Raw genomic sequence first — 17,404 nt, forward strand, 5'->3', positions numbered from 1 at the left:
AATCACATCAGTTATGGCTGCTCAACCCCAGCCAAGAGGAAGAGGCCATGTGACCTGTGGCCAATAGGATCACCCATTGCCCTGCACACGGAAGAGACCACAGAAGGTGGATAGCCTGGTTAACTCGATCATTCACTCACGCAGGGAGCCAGATTTGTGCTGAGTACTAATACAATGGTATGAACTGGCTCATGCCACCATTGAAACATAACAGTGCTCTCCCAAAACCAGAAGAACAGGCCTCAAAAGACAGAGTAGCCCTTAGATCAGGGGTCCTCAAACTATGGCCTGCGGGCCACATGCAAATACAAATATTGTATTTGTTCCAGTTTTGTTTTTTACTTCAAAATAAGATATGTGCAGTGTGCATAGGAATTTGTTCATAGTTTTTTTTTAAACTATAGTCCAGCCCTCCAACGGTCTGAGGGACAGTGAACTGGCCCCCTGTTTGAAAAGTTTGAGGACCCCTGCCTTAGATGGTTTCGCTCACAAGGGGATGGCTCTGGCCTCTGCAAAATAAATTAAATTGCCAAGATAGCCCAAATACCAAAAGGGTGAAGAATGACAAGCCTGGGAATGGTTGATTAGGTGGTTGAATGATCCCCGACCATGATAATTACCAGGGGGCTGGACAATGGGCCAATTTGGCACCTGTATGTAGTGGTGCCTGCTTTATATAAGTTTCACCATCTGAATGATGAAGACACAGGCCTTCCTTCTCGGGATTGTGCAGAGAGTTTAAAGCAGCTCATATCACATCGTTTATACTTCAAAAAGAGATGGGCACTTGGTAAACTCACACCAGCAAAGACACTCTTATCCATTACCTGACCAAAAGCAGGGAGAGAGCTTGACCACTGGAGAGATTATATTTGTAGCTGAAGCATTCAAAACTCTCCAGTTACCCAGAAGTTGACTCAGACCACTCCAAGGATGGTCAAAAGGCCTGGCAGGAGGATGTGGGGCTCTACAGGTAAGGCCTATAGTAAAAGGGCAGGCCTGTACTCAAAGGATGCCACCAGCCCATAGATACATTTATGCAAAGGTGAATAGAAGTGAAAACATGCCCTTATGAAGATATTGACTGCCATGTGATGAAACATTGCTCCTTGAATACACTATGCAGGCTAGAGTACCTGCAATGTGAATGACACCCCCCTACGAGAGGTAGGATCTTGTGTGTACATCCAATACAAACATTACTGGCAGCTCTATGGTCCACTGGGAATGTGGTGTCTGACAAAGCCCTCCTTTGCAGATATCAGTCGCCAAGATGCTAACCCTCCTGGCCCTGGCCATCACACTGGCTGTCCAGGCACAAGCGCTTGACCTGTTGACCCCACCTTCAGTGCTAGGAGAACTTCCTGTCAAAAGACCCCTTCCACTTCCCGGACAGTTCCGCAGACTTCTCCCAGCTCCAAATGGTTCTCCCCCTACAAGACGTCTAGCTGAGACTCCCCCTGTGGTCAAGAACATCATGTCTGGCAGCAAGCTCTATGATTGTAAGTAAAAACTATTTCATCTATACAGTTTGACTTTCACATCCCTCACACTTTCTCATTTCCAAACTCAAAGACTATTCATTCCTTCTTAACAGTGATTCTCAAGGAGAAGTGGTAGAATCAACTCAGGAGCTTGTTAACCAAACAGCTGCGTGGGCCCTGACTGGTGGCTCCTGTGGTTGAAGTGTTGACCCATACACCAAAAGGTTGCAGGTTCGATTCTCGGTCAGGGCATATACCTAGGTTGCAGGTTCAATCCCCAGTTGGGGCAAGTACAGGAGGCAAACTATCAATCCTTCTAACTTCAATGTTTCCCTCTCTCTTCCTCTCTCTCTAAAAAGTCGTGTGTGGGGGGGAGGGGGAGGGGGGTTTAAAAAGCATATACTCAAGTGAGATAAATCCCCGGTTAGGCTCAGGCTGCCTGTCGCTGTGTCCAATAACAAAGGCAGGGTAGAATCATATTAGGTGTTTATTGAGAAGGCTAGCCAACCAAAAGACAGGGTGCTTACAAGCATCAAATCCTGCCTCCAGCAAGGTGTAGGGGACAGGATTATAAGGGGGAAGGGGATAGGATGAGGAATATAGCTACGTGCAGGCCTGGGGGTCCGCAGACGTCAGCTATTGTAATTAGTCATCAGGTGATGAGATGATGTTTTGACTCCTGGTGGGTCGGTCTGACCATGCTTATTTGTTCTGCTTGCTAGATTCACAGCTGAGTCACCTCCTTAATTGTTTCGCACAGGCCTTGAAAAGGAAACTTTAAGAAAAACTTAACCCCTATTCATATATTAGAAAGTTAACCCCCTATACACATAAGAACTAGTATATGTGTTCTAAGATTTAAAATAATATGATTATTTTTCAGATTAATTCAGGTGCTCTAGCTATTAGATTACAAATCCCCCCTACCAAGATTTTAAAAAAAAACAAGCTGCCTGGGCCCCACTTCCAGACATTCTGCTATAGCAACAGCACAGCAGTACTGGTTTTCTTTCTTCTTCTTAAATTTGTTAATATATATTTTTATTGATTTCAGAGAGGAAAGGAGAGGGAGAGAGAGAAACATCAATGATGAGAGAAGATCATTGATCTGCTGCCTCCTGCACACCCCACATTGGGGACCGAGCCCACAACCCAGGCATGTGCCCTGACGGGGAATCGAACCATGACCTCCTGGTCCATAGGTCCGTGCTGAACTACTGAGCCACACCAGCCTGGCTTCTTTTTTTTTTATTTTTATTTATTGATTAAAGAGAGAGAGAGAGATTTGTTGTTCCACTTATTTATATATTCATTGGTTTATTCTTATATGTGCCCTGGCCCTGAACTGATCCGCAACCTGAGGGATCAGGGCAATGTTCTAACCAACTGAGCTACCCAGTCAGCAGTACTGGTTTTCTAATAAGATCAAGATGATGATGAGGCTCTTGTCTGCAGTCCACACATTGGTTAGGACATGTCAAAGCAAGCTTGGAGAAGGGAGCTCTTAGATCCAGCAACCTCTCCATTTGCCTGCCTTTTATGACTCTTATCACCTGAACACTGCCAGGAAATCTCACAATTTCTCAATGCCGGACCACAGAGCTCAGCCCAGACACCCATAGGTGCTTAAAGCATCAACCTGCTTGACAAGAGCCAGAAAATAAAAAACCCAGGCCCACGTCCAAATCCCTTGACCAGATTCGTGCTCTGCAAGCTCCCTTCTCAGTGTGGACTTTTGTCCCCCAGCAATTTCCCAGGGCCTGAGGACAAAGTTAGTCAGGAATTGCAAAACTTGGCAAAGAAGTTAGTCCATTTGGGGAATAAGAAGGGAATAGGACTCATCATCAAACAAAGGCCACAGGTAAGTCCTCATGGATACTGTTATCGGCCCTACAGTCATGGCCTAGGTCAACCTTCCAGCATGACAGGCCAGGGTGACAGAGAGAAACTCGGCAACTGTCTACTGACCACAACTCACCCATCACTGCATTTCTCTAAGAACATGTACCCCACTCTTCTGACCATCCTGCCTTATTATGCAATACTTCCAATACACAGAAAAGTTCAGACAGTGGTACGAAGGACGGCTGTGCACCCATCAAGCAGTATTTAGTGGTAGTGGTGGTGTTGGTGAATTTCATTGTCAAGCATACAAAAACTGAAAAGATATACGTAGCAAATACTTTTGAAATCAAAATCTACATTCAGAATAAAACCAGGCATTGGGCTGAAGGCCCCATGACACTTACTAGGCTATATATTCTTCTGGCCTCCCCTCTTTCCCAATCAGAGGAAGCTTCTAGCCTGAATGTTTTTCCCTTGTCATTTCTTTATTATTATGTCATATAGCTACTCACTCTGAATCTAAAATTTGCACTACATGTCATAAAGTTTCTCAAAAGGTGGCCTGCTTGACTGTCTCTCATATGTATGTATGTGACATGTTTTATCTATGAGGAACTTCTGTCCATTTTCTCTGAGACATTTTGCCTGATAAACTCTCTGGGATATATACATCAACTGCGTTTTTGTCCAATTGTGTTCAACTATGAACAATGCTGACCAAAACACTCTTGTGTGGGTCTTGAGGTTCATACATGCAAAAGATGGAGGTGCGTCCACATCACCCCACACAGGCAAAGGCCCTCCAGACTGCAGAGCCCTGGGCACAGAAAGCAGCAGCAAGGCCCCAAAAGCCATGGCCTACAAGCTTCACAGGGGCTGGTACTAACAGACTTCTCCCTCCTGCTACTCTACTGCAACAAGAATCCTGTCCCTCAGTCCAATTCACTTTCGTGCTAGGCAGCCAAGGTTGACTGTCATCCAGGTGAGACAGCTCTTCTGAGTTCCTTTCTCCAGCCATCAGGGGCAGCGTGATAGGATAGGACCCTGTGACTTCAGCTCTGCTACTTGGCTCTTGACCCTCCTTTCCTTCCACACCATCTTCGAGGATTCGAGTTCTCCCTGACTTGCTTCTGTCCAGTGTGGAGGCAAACCCATGGTTAGCGCCTCCTCCACCCTGATGATAATGCTGCAGGTGCTGGCTCTCCAGCTGGGAAGGTTCCTCTGACTGAACCAGCTGTGCAGCTAACAGTAGAAATGTGTCTCTTCACCATTTTCAGATCTGAACACCACCCTGCCACCACAGATTGAGAAGATGCTGATGTGTGCGGATGTGGATCTGGCCGGTGTGCTTGGGACAGTGTTAGACACAGTGTCCAACCTGGACGTGCTGTCTCTGTTAGACCTCTCTTCCGCCCTCAATATCCTTGGCGACAGTGGCCTTACTGGTGTCCTGGGCAAGGGGAGCAACAGCAAGTCCTCAAAGTCACCATTGCCTTCGCTCTCAAAAGCCACTGATGCTGTCAGCAACCTGCTCCCCTTGGCCCAAGGAGCCCTGAGCGGCCTGCTACCCAACACTGTGGCGGGGGATCCTGCAAAAAAAGCTGACCAGGACTCTTCTCTTCTCTCAAACCTCCCCCTGCCCCTGCCCCTGGGTGGTGTGCTCAACAAAGTCGGCGAGCTCAAAGAATCCGCCGAGGGCGTACTAAAGAGTGCGGTGCCAAGTGGCATCAATGATGCACTCTCGGGCGTGCTGGGAAATATTAACGTGAAAGATCTCTTGATAGGGTAAGTGCTTCCTTGCCCCTAAGGTACGGCACATGAGAAAAGTGATGTTTGGGGATACTGAAGTACAACCTCCTACAAACCCATGGAAAGGGACAGCCATGTTTTCACAAAGCAATATTCCAGCTCTGTGTCCTTTGGGGGGGAAATATGAACAAGATTTCTTGAGCTTAAGGAACTGGGCGGCTAACAGGACTGAGCCATCCATGGGATGGATGGGCTGCTAGGTTGTTAATTGGCTGCTTCAAAAGCATTTCTCCTGCTGCTCAGGCTGATTCCTTGAGTCAGGACTGACCCTGGATGCTGTCATTTTGCAGATTAGAGGTTCAAAAGGCGACTGTGGAGAACATGATGTTGACCATGACAGATGATGAGATCCTGGTTCAAGCTGTGACTACCGCCTTCATAGGTGGAAAAGGGTGAGCCTGTCTCCAAATCAGTCACCTGAGTTGCCCTGGACAACACCCCGAATATCCAGTATCCAAAGGGCCAGGCAGGGACAACACAGAGAAAGGCAGGATGTCTGAGAATGGGGCAAATTAGGCACCGGGCACAGCTGCCCCTCTCCTCCAGCCCAGAGGACCGAGGAGGGATAATAACTCATGGAACTCCATCTTCAAAGAGTGTAAACAAAGCCAGAAATCCAAATTCCTTGTGAAACATGCACATTTATACAGATGGCCAATGTAGAGAGAAACCACAGAGTGCACCTCCTACTGACCGCACTGGATTCCTGGGAAGTGTAGCTTCCAAACCATCTGCACTCTCCAAAGAGCAGCAGCCCACTCTCACAAACACTGTCCTAGGCAGTTGGGGGAGACAGAGATGTTTCATTGCACTCCAGTAGCTACAAATGTAAACATGCATGCATGCACATGTTCATTCATCCACCTATCATGTACTACTCTGTACCAGACGCCATGCTGAGCACAGAGGGAGGAACTAAAAGTGGGCCCTGTCCTTGGTGAGAGTCGACATGTGGGAGAGGAACACGTTCACAGGACAGGCCCGGGGCACACAGAAAGGCATGAGAAGGGCAGGAACCCCCCTAGGAGAAGAGGACTCCTTGGACTAACTCCCAGCACTAATACCTCTCACTGACCGAGCTCCATCCAGCCACTTAACTGAGGCACTCAACTTCCAAAGCCTCTTGACAACCTCATCAAGAAAGCAGTCCTGTCTCAAGATTGGGAAACCAGTTGAGACCCACAAACTGCTTATAAACCTTGCTCAGTGTCACACAGCTGAAATGTGGCAGTGACAACACCTGAATCCAGGCATTCTGCCTCCACAGCCCATGTCTGTGACCAACACCATTAGCAGTGGTAGGAAGAGCCATTTGTCTTCTTCAGAGCATGTGATGTTAATAAGACCAGGTGTGGTAAATGGTGGGTTTTTCTTACACTGTCACTCACACAATAGACAGCTGGGGTGCTGAGCACAGAAGTGAACCTGTAATGGGCATCCAGTTCCAAGGTAGCCTGGTGCCTCCAGGAAAAAAAGACTTCCTGAAGTTTGGTCAGGAGAGGGATTTTCCAATGATTATGGAATGCCAGCCTCTGAGTCCTGTGTACAGGGGATGTTCAACCTTGGGTCGTGCTCATTAGAAAGCACCAGACTTTCCTTCTATCCAATAACCTGGACAAATTCATGAGGCTGACTCCCAAAATGCCTATCACTTTGGCTGAGCAACATCTTGCAACCAGGTCTGATTTCACTCTATCTTGTTCTCCACAGCCTGTTAGGACCTGTAATCAGCATACTGGGATTTCAAATGAATGGCGATGTGACTCTGAAAATTGGTGTTTCCACAAATGACACCCAATGTGTCAGCCTCCAAGTCCAGGACAAGGTCATCAAGGCTACGAAAGTGTACCTTCAGTTGGTGAAGACGTACGTGAGACCATTTTTCTCATTTTCTGGATCGACAAGCCTGTATGTTAGAATGTCCCCCTGGTACTCAGGAGGTTACCCTCATAGATCAGCTCAGCCAACCCAATGCTTTCAATGATCTATAAAAGAGGCCCAGGGAAGGGTCTCTGCTTAAGAACAGACCACTATGTGGAAACAGCCATCCCTCACTTGGCCTACATTCTACCTACTAAGCACACATTTTATTTTGTTCCAGTTTTGTTGCATAGCAATGCATTTACCCGGATCAAAATTCAAAAGATACAAAAGGCTATACAGTGAAGTCTCTGCCCACCCATATACACCAGCTGGCTAATGGTACTCCCTGGAAACAACCAATGAATCCATCCCTTTTGTTAGCTTTCAGAGATATTTGCATTGGCAATAAATATGCGTGAACATGCACACACACTGAAATGGCCAGATATTATAGATACCTGTCTGCACTCCAATTGTTTCACATAAAAAATTTTTTTCATGGAATTAGTTGCATCAGTGAATAGCTTCTTATGTTAAATCTACCTAGAACTCCATTATGAAGATGCACTATAATTTATTTAACAGTCCCTTAAAATAGTGGATTTTCTTCCAATTATTAACTTTCTGCCCAACTCTAATTACTAAGGTACCATACATGTCTGCTCATTAAAGTGCATAGTATCTGAAGGATAAATTCCTCCATGTGAAACACTGGGTCAGATGTCCAGCTTTGGTGATTTTCCCAGGTATCCTCACTTCTTCCTTCATGGCTATAACCGAAGGTGAAAGGGCTCAGGTGGTTGCAAATTGTAAGCAGCAGGACATCATTGCAGCTGTATCATCAATGGATGGGTTCTCTCCAATGTGGGACAAAATCCAGAAATGCAAAATCACACAGCTCTCCACATGTATCTTCCCAGGCTCACAGATACTTTGCCTCTCCCGATCCCTCTGCCCTTGGATGATGTCATTCCTCAACTGCTGACAGTTGCCATAAAAGAGAAAGTAAGTCATAGGAAAGGGGCAGGCACCACCACAAAGGTCTATGTCATTGGAGGGAAGACAGGAAGAAGCCCTTTCCTCAGCTAAGACCTGATGCTGGGAGAGATGTGGGAAGGACACATCAGCCTTCAGGAGTCCAGAGGCTGGGGGATGCAACATTCCCTCTGACCCCAGCAGTGGGATAGGACAATGCCTCAAGCTGGCGGGGATAGGGGGAGAGGATGAGTTCTGCCAAAAAGAAGGCCAGGAAATAGAAGAGGAAGAAGGGAAGGGGGAGAGGGAAGAAGGAGAAGAAGAGCTAGGGTGTGGAGATGGGTGGGACGGCTGCATGTCCTCTGCAAAGCTAACTGGTGGTTAATTCACAGATGAAAAACTCAACCTCATGTGACATTGACCTCAGTGATTTCAGCGAATGCAAGAACTGTGAGTACAAACACCTGACTTCCCTGGGGCTGCCCAGGTCAAAGCAGGGAGACGGCCAAGCCCCATAGGAATCCCGTTGGGTAACAGACAGAAGATGGGGCTGTGAGCTGCAACACTGGGTACCTCCAAGCACCCAACCAACTCCTCAGCACACTCAGGGCACACAGTGTGACAGCCTACCTGCTTCTCCAAATTACTGAGACTCATTATCAGGACATAAAGGGCAAAAAGCCCCTTAGAGGCTCGGTGTAGCTCCCCAGTCCCAGATGATTTGCAAAGTGCACATGTGCGTGGAGCCTGAGCAAGGAGCAGTCCCAGGCCCTCACACCAGGGAGGCTGAGAGGCAGAAATTCCTTTCAATGTCCCAACCATCCCAGAAAATTGGAATAATAGGAATTGGTGAGACAGCAACCAACAAGAGAGTCGAATGAGGAAAACGGTGACATTTTACAATTCCCAGAGTAGAAGAAAAACAGAGTCTGTGCAAGAAACCTTTTCCTACCTGTGGAGGTTTTCATTCATTAAAAACCATTAATAGAATGAGATGTTTATTTAAATTTGTCACCAGGAAAACAATAAATGATGAGGGTAGAACTAGGGAAGACATATAAAAGAGTAAAAAAGTTTAAAATCTCTATCACCCTTAGATGTTCCATTCTTAATAAATGTGCTTCATGAGTGTAATATCTGACCAAAAAAATAATAATAACTTCTTTTATGTTGGCTCAAACCTCAGAAGTTGTATATTCCCAAAGTCCTATATCTGTGGCCAAATCAATTACTAGAGTGGAAAGGGTGGTGAAATCAGTCTTTGCCTCAGTGCTGGTGTCCTACCTCCTGCTCCTACACCCCATTCCTCTGGGTGGCCTGGGACACATCACTTAGCCTCCCTAAGTCAGCCTTGAGTCAAGGGATTGGATCAGATGAATGCCAGCTGTATTTCAGCTACAAGTGGCAGAAAGCACAACACAAACTGGTGTAACAACAATAAAATCGCCAGACCTGCACATTCAGAGATGGTACCAGCGTCAGCAGTGGCTCGATTCCGGGCCCAAAGGATGACACCAGAATCCATGTCTTGGCTCCACCACTTCTGGGTGGGCTCTATTTTGGCTCCATGTGGAGGTCTCCCACCTACCAGGAGCTTCACCATCCAATTCTTTCTGGAATAGCTCAAATGACAATCACCGAGAAATAACCACTGGGACTCCTACTGGCCTGACTTGCTCCCTATCCCCATCCTCAGGGCAAGTGCTGTGCTCAGGGAGATGGAGGGCACAGCTGGCACCACCTGTGCCTGCAGCCAGCTTATATATTAAGAGTATAATTAGTTATTTTATCTCCCCACAGAGAGACCTTCAGGCAGCAAACTAAACCCAGCACGTGGGATACAAAAGAATTTCTGAGAATGAAAGCACTCTGAAATATCTCTGAAGAAATATGGAGTGAGAGCATCCTTGTGATTAAGGAGCCAAGTTGAATAGTGTTCTGAACATATCAACTACTCTTTGGAATTTCACCAGTGCTACCTTGAATTAACAAGTGCAAGAAAATCAAGAATAGGGTTTTGGGTATTTTGTAATCATTTCTTTAATAATTATCCTGTTTTCATGCAGAAAATGACTCACTTGTCTTCAATTCCTACAAAAAGGAGTTTTGTAATGTGTTCATGTTAAGTAAAAGTACTACACATACTAAAATCAATAATGAGCCCAGCCAGTGTCGCTTAGTGGTTGAGTGTCAACCCTTTCACCAAGATGTTGCCTTTTCAATTCCCAGTCTGGGCACATGCCTACGTTGTAGGTTTATTCACCATTACAGGGTGTGCAGGAGGCAGCTGACTGATGTTTCTCTCCCCCCCGCCCCACCCCGCCTTCCTCTCTCTCTCTAAAAAATAAACAACATTTTTTTTAAATCAATAATGTGAATGATGAGGCAACAATGGCCAGGATTAATTTATCTAGGGCACTAAGGGGCAATCATGACCATAATTAAGACTTTTCTTCCCATACCTGTGCCCTCCCCTCTCCAACTCCAAGTGCTCTCTTTTGCCCATTGGCCCAACATGAAAATCACACTGGGATCCAATGTCCCCATCATCACATGTTACATAGGGAAAGGCACAGACCAGATGCTAAAAGATATATGGAACAGAACAAGTAAGAGCCTGGTGCTACCATGAGCAAGGTGGCAAAGGATCTAGGTCCCAGCTCAGCAACTGCAGGCCATGCCAAGTGGCTGTTAGAGGAAGCCAAGCCAAATACGAAACCTGTAAATAAAGAGAACTCCAGAAAAGGGTGCTGAGAAACACAACTGTGACCTCTATACCAGGCAGAGACCCTCTGTCCTATGTCCAGTGTCTGCATAACATATCTGCTCTGGAAACAAAAGAGCTCAGGCTGTGGACACAAAGACTAGAGGTGCCAAGCAGGACCAGAGACTGGGCTTTCCTCACAGTAAGGGGCAGCACCCCACAAAATAAAGTCCAAATCACACTATCACATTCAGCTCTGTCCACCTACATAAGCACAACATCACTCACATGGAGCACATACACAGCAGTAATGACGTGAAACAGTAAAAAAATTTACAAGAAAGATAAAAATTCCTGACCTTTACTTGTGGTAAATAAATAATAAAAAACATAAAGCACATATTTACATACGTCGAAATGACGGAACTTTTTAAAAAATAAATGGGAGATGGCAACGTAACCACGAAACAACGTATGTCAAGTCTGATGTAACCCGAGGACTGTCTGTATTATTAAATTTATACAAAAAGGCCAGAATAGGCAAATCCAGAGACAGACAATATAGTAATGTTTGCCAATGGATAGAGGGAAGGAAAAATGAAGACTGACCACTAACATGTATGGGGTTTCTTTTGGAGAGATGAAGATGTTAGAGAATTGGATAGTGGCGACAGTTGCACAACCTTGTGAAAATACTAAAAACCAGTGAACTGTACACTTTAAAATGGTGAAATCAATGCTATGTGAATTGTAATCTCAATAAAAAGGGAGGGAAGGAGTCAGCCAAAGTGGTTATAGTAATATTAGACAATGTAGATTTCAAAACAAAAGATATTACTAGGGTTAAAGAGGTCATTTTATAATAACAAAGGAATCAATCAAGGGAACATAAAAATTCTAAATGTTTATTCTCCTATTAACAGAGCTTCAGAATACATGCTACTCAAAGAATGGCATAACCTTAGTAGTGAATGGGCCAAGAATGAGTGTCCAAAGCCTACTAATAGATACTGATATCTTCCAAAACTCCAAGTGCTGTCAGCCCTGAAGGCAAGGAATGAATTGACGGCTAAAAATGAGGCCCAGAGGGAAATCCTCAGGTAAAATATGAGAATAAAATGAGGAGATAAGCAGGTGAGTCAATGTCATCAAACCAAAATGTTAGAAAGATCTAGAGCAGTTTTCCCAAGCAAATGATTCTCTCCACCTTGGCCTCTCCTTCAGTCTCTATTCCTAGGATTCAGGGGAGAAAACCAGAGGGGTTAGCAGTGTCCACAGCAGAAACTGGCTTGGGAATCACTTAACACAGACATTCTAGAGCAGTGATGGCGAACCTATGACACGTGTGTCAGAGGTGACACGCGAACTCATTTTTTTGGTTGATTTTTCTTTGTTAAATGGCATTTAAATATATAAAATAAATATCAAAAATATAAGTCTTTGTTTTACTACGGTTGCAAATATCAAAAAATTTCTATATGTGACACGGCACCAGAGTTAAGTTAGGGTTTTTCAAAATGCTGACACGCTGAGCTTAAAAGGTTCACCATCACTGGTCTAGAGAAAATCCCAGGAACACTTACCAATGAAGAAATGATAATCATGTAGAGAGACAGAGGGACCACTTTAGTTTAGGTACATTTAATGATTATAACGGCTGTTCATATAGCAGCAACGAGATGCATTTTTCCGTTTAACAAAGTTGCTTCACCACTTGCAGCTTGTCTTCAATGCTTCATTACTTCTTTCATTAGTGACCAGTCATATCTCCCTTCCTGGTGGGAAGGACTGCCCACATCAACTCTGAAGCCATCACTCAGGTGAGCAATAGGCTGAGGAGTCCTTCAGAGTGGTCCTGCAGAGCACATGTCCTCGAAGTGTCTGAGAGCTGGCGGAGGTAATCTGAAAGAAAATCAGTCAGGAGAAGGCAAGGTAACCAAGACTGCACCACAGGTATATAACGTGGAGCCTCCAGAGGAGCAGCCACAACAAGGGACCTGATGGGGGCGCCAGCCAGCAGACACTGTGTGGTTCCTGTATGCCCCCAATCCAGGGAGGAAGAGATGCTCGATGCAATGGTAATGCATATGATTTTAAAAGTCCAAAATTAGTCAGTCCCAAACAGCCATTTCTTTTCTTTTGGGAGCTGGCTCCTCCCCAGCACCAACCAAGGTTCAGCTGTGAGCTGCCCATCACAGACCCTGCCCTCCTAACTCTGTGGTAAACTGTAATCCAGGCTGGACCAGTCAAATACTTCCTTAGGATATTTAAGGCCAAAATTTGGTGAGAAAGGCTCTCTTTCATCTCTAATTAAGAGCTAAAAGCATGTAACCCCAAAGGTACCAGTGGGTACCTTTCTAAAAAATCAATGGAAAAATATCAAGTGAATATTTTTTAAAAAATGGTAGTCACTTTGGCTATTTCTTTTTTTTAATTAATTTTTTATTGTTGACAGTATTACAAATGTCCCCCATTTCCCCTCCCCATCCCCCCCTTCCACCCTGCTCCCACACCATCCCAGGCCTTCACCACACTATTGTCTTTGTCCAAAAGCTATGTATATATGCACATAAATTCTTTGGTTAATCTTTTCCCGTCTCCCCCTCCCCTCGGCTATTATACAAACCCTATGACCCAGCAATTCCAAGCCATATACCCAACAGAAATGAAAATGTATGTGCACTAAAACACATGTACAGAAACAATCATAGCAATTCCACTCATATTAGCTCCAAACTGGAAACAACCAAAATGGCCAACAACGGTATAATGCATAAATAAGTTGTGGTATATTCATATAATATGGATAAATACAGGGGTAGGCAAAATTAGGCTTACAGTTGTGAGTACCTGAAACACAGATTTAATAAAGCTATTGTAATAATCATAACTTGCATGTCTTTTTCCATACGAACAACTGCAAACCTACTTTTGCCCACTCCTGTATAATCATGGATGAACTGCACAACATAAGTTTGAGGGAATGAAGACAGGCACCAAAAATATATACTGGCCCAGCCAGTGTGGCTCAGTGGTTGACCACTGACCCATGCACCAGGAGGTCACCAGTTCAATTCCCAATCAGGGCACATGCCCTGGTTTCAGGCTCAATCTCCAGCAGAGGGCCTGCAGAAGGCAACTGATTGATGTTTCTCTCTCATCCATGTTTCTATCTTTCTCTCCTTCTCCCTTCCTCTCTGAAATCAATAAAAACTTATTTTTTAAAATGTATATGTACTGTATGATTAAATTATATAACAATAAAAAATAGGCAAAACTAAACTATGGCATTAGAAATCAAGATGCAGGGCAACTGGTAGGAACATAAGGGGGGTGTCTGGGGTCCTGAAAATATTCTATTTCTTGACTTGGGTGTTAGTTACATGGGTAGGTTCACTTTATGATAATTCACCAAGTAGTACCCTTATAATGTGGCAATTTTCTATATTTATGATATACTTTAATAAAATAATTCAATTTTAAAATATAAAAGCAGAAGACCAGTGAAGAGGATACTGCAATCTCCCAGCTACAAAACAATGGTGACTTGGAAATGAAAAGAAATGGTCAGGTTCAAGATATACTCCATAAGAGCTGAAACAGACGGACTGTGGATGGGAGTACAAGAAAGTAAGTATCTAGGATGATTCTCAGATTTTTGCCTTGAGCATGTGATTGGTGCCATTTATTAAGATGGAGAAGTCTTAAAAAGATAAAAATTGCAGGAAAGTGGGAAGAATTCATTCTATTTTAGCCACATTAAGATGCAAGAGAGAAAGGAAAGTGAAATTATCTTGAGAAGATGGGAAGGATGGGAGAGAAGGCACAAGGAACAGCACTGACAGAAGATGCAGATGCTTCCTGTAGAGTGCCAGGAGAGCAGACGGCATGTATGGTAGAGATGTGAGTGAGCTGGTGGAAATAATGACACAATGAGGTTTCATCTGACTGTATCTATTTTCTCTATAAAATATACGGCAGACATCAGCTGAGACTAGGGTTTGGATAGGTAGATGAAGATTTAAGAAGAGAGTGGGAGCCCTAGCTGGTTTGGCTCAGTGGATAGAGCGTCAGCCTATGGACTGAAAGGTTTGATTCCGGTCAAAGGCACATGCCCAGGTTATGAAAGGCCACATTTCTCAGATTCTTTGAAGCCTGGTGAGGTATGTTATTATGGTAGAAATAGTGTGTGGAACTTATGCAGTGTCCTGAAAGAAAGAGGGCATGCCCTTCCCCTTTCTTCTTCCCCCTTCCTGCTGCCTAGAGTATGGGAATGGCAGCTGGAGCAGCCACACTGTATCATGAGGCAACCTTCAGAACGGAGGCGACACACACAGAGAGAACACAAACAGAAGGGCCCTGGACCCTTTATGATCATGGAGCCATCACAATCACCAGTCCTGGATCTTCTATATCTAGATTTTTATGAGAAGGAGAATGCTTACCTTATTTAAGCCCCCTATATTTTGAGTTTTCAATCACCATCATCTGACCTATCCTACATAATACAGGTTAACTTTGTGCTTTCCCCCAGAAATGTTCAGCTGATAGGGTGGCAGATGCAGATAACAACTTTTACCAGGGTTAAGGTCTAATCAAATAAGCACCATAGAAAAGAGATAAGAAAGTGAAATTTATGAGGGAGTAGTACAATGGTTAAAGCACAGCCCAGAAACTTTAAGTGAAGACAAATGAGAACAGCAGAGATGAGCAAAAGAGAGCAAAAGCCAACAGATCCCTGGTTCCACAGCTCCTTCTTCATTTTAATGTTCCCACTAAATCTTACTTGTGGGGCTTATGTCACTTAGGAATAAAAGAGAGTTACCAAGCAACACAGCATAACTTTCCACCTTTCTTAACAAATGGAATTTTTCCATTTTACAAAAGAATATCATACTAACACTAAAACCCAGCCCACCAACCTTACTCCTTTTCTCAAATAACCCTTAGCTACAGTGTAAAGACAGGAAGAGGTTTGGGAAGGCAACTGAAAATCAAAGAAACAAACATTCAAAAGAGAGAGAAATAAGAAAATAAGACAATGTAAAAAAAAAAAAAAAAAAAAAGAACAAGTGTAGGGACTGTTTCTAGATGAATCATATTGCTGCCTAGTTGGAATTATTCTACTTAGAAAATGCCTAGGCAATGTTTAAGTAAAGCAATCCCCAGTCAGGACAAGGACAGAAGGGAGTGGGATCATAAAATCACCAACTAGCTAATTGATTGTATTGTAAGTTTTTGTCAGATGGACAGACAGAAAAAGTACCATGTTGGTAAAAACTTCCTGGTCGAGGAGACCAAGATGGCGGCGTAGGTAAACACCGGAGACCGCTGCCGCAAACAACCATTTCAAAAATACAACTAAAAGACGGAACGGACATCACCCAGAACCACAGGAAGGCTGGCTGAAGAGAGACTCTACAACTAGAAGGAAAGAGAACAGCAAATCGAGGCTCAGAGGCGGCGCAGTGTGGAAAATACAAAGGTACCGAGGTGCGCGCGCAAAGCGGGCTGGTGGCTGAGGGCGCGGTTGTCGTTTTCTGTCGGGAGTGAGTCTCAGACTCTGGGCTCCAGATCCGGGCGAGTCTCTAGGGACCCAGACTCAAACGGGAGAAGCGGGATTATCCGGCATCAGTTGGAACCTGAGGGCAGCTTTCTCTCTGAGGTTTGCAGCGGCTGCCGGGGTTCTGAGAAGCAGAGCCTCTGGGAACGGGACCGAGCGCGGCCATAACTGCTCCCTCCGCCCGCCCTGTTGATCCCGCCCCACCCAGGCCCTGCGCACAGCCATTTGCCGATCGCCTCAGGCAAAGGCTGGATTAGCGCCTCCCCAGAAGGCAGACGTCTTCCATACAGCTGATTCCTATAGCCAGTAGGCCTGGAGGTCAAATCCCTCTAGTGTTAACTACAACAATTAAGGCTTGGCTAGAACAAGACTGTGCACCGAGACCACAAAGGGGTGCACCAAGAAAGCATAAAAGATGCGGAGACAAAAAAACATGACAGAAATGGAGGATATGGAGCTAAGAATCGCAATTTTGAGGGCTTGCCATAAATTTGTGCAGAGCCTCACGAAAACTAATGAGACCCTCGATGCTACGATAAAGAAATTAGAAAGTAAGCATACACGGACTGAAATAAAGAATGTTATACCCAATAGCAGACCAGAGGAGCACAATAATCAAACCAAAGATTCCACAAAAAACACCCAATTGGAAAAGCAAAATGAAAAAAGAATCCGAAAGTGTGAAGATAGTGTAAGGAGCCTCTGGGACAGCTTTAAGCGGTCTAATATCAAAATTATTGGAGTGCCAGAAGATGAGAGACAGCAAGATATTGAAAACCTATTTCAAGAAATAATGGCAGAAAACTTCCCCCATCTGGAGAAAGAAATGGACTTACAGGTCCAAGAAGCGCAGAGAACCCCAAACAAAAGGAATCCAAAGAGGACCACACCAAGACACATTATCATTAAAATGCCAAGAGCAAAAGACAAAGAGAAAATCTTAAAAGCAGCAAGAGAAAGAGGCTCAATTACCTACAAGGGAATACCCATACGACTGTCAGCTGATTTCTCAACAGAAACTTTGCAGGCCAGAAGGGAATGGCAAGAAATATTCAAAGTGCTGAATACCAAGAACCTACAACCAAGATTACTTTATCCAGCAAAGCTATCATTCAGAATTGAAGGTCAGATAAAGAGCTTCACAGATAAGTAAAAGCTAAA

General features: G+C 44.5%; 2 protein-coding genes across 2 annotated transcripts in view; one reads left to right on the plus strand and one right to left on the minus strand.

The window, feature by feature from the left end:
* Positions 1 to 1,273: 1,273 nt before the first annotated feature.
* On the plus strand, positions 1,274 to 8,494 carry LOC139013468 (vomeromodulin-like). Its single transcript, XM_070419498.1, has 6 exons — positions 1,274 to 1,502; positions 4,607 to 5,114; positions 5,429 to 5,530; positions 6,849 to 7,004; positions 7,922 to 8,006; positions 8,369 to 8,494. The coding sequence occupies exons 1-6, from the start codon at positions 1,274 to 1,276 to the stop codon at positions 8,492 to 8,494; spliced, it is 1,206 nt and encodes a 401-aa protein (XP_070275599.1).
* A 3,077-nt stretch (positions 8,495 to 11,571) lies between these two features.
* Positions 11,572 to 17,404, minus strand: part of CDK5RAP1 (CDK5 regulatory subunit associated protein 1) — a 36,360-nt gene continuing 30,527 nt past the window's right edge. Inside the window, exon 14 of the mRNA XM_070421502.1 lies at positions 11,572 to 12,582. Coding sequence (XP_070277603.1) covers positions 12,493 to 12,582 — 90 coding nt within the window. The 3' untranslated portion in view covers positions 11,572 to 12,492. The remainder of the gene's footprint in view (positions 12,583 to 17,404) is intronic.

This window comes from Myotis yumanensis, unplaced genomic scaffold (genome assembly GCF_028538775.1).
Source record: "Myotis yumanensis isolate MYYU_CA2020_CCGP unplaced genomic scaffold, mMyoYum1.0.hap1 SCAF_7, whole genome shotgun sequence".
Taxonomy (NCBI): domain Eukaryota; kingdom Metazoa; phylum Chordata; class Mammalia; order Chiroptera; family Vespertilionidae; genus Myotis; species Myotis yumanensis.

Bases quoted from the DNA above. Each gene is read 5' to 3' on its own strand.
- LOC139013468 (XM_070419498.1), top strand. From the start codon at position 1,274: ATGCTAACCCTCCTGGCCCTGGCCATCACACTGGCTGTCCAGGCACAA. The intron at 1,503-4,606 runs GTAAGTAAAAAC...CACCATTTTCAG, and splicing joins TGGCAGCAAGCTCTATGATT to ATCTGAACACCACCCTGCCA. The intron at 5,531-6,848 runs GTGAGCCTGTCT...TGTTCTCCACAG, and splicing joins GCCTTCATAGGTGGAAAAGG to CCTGTTAGGACCTGTAATCA.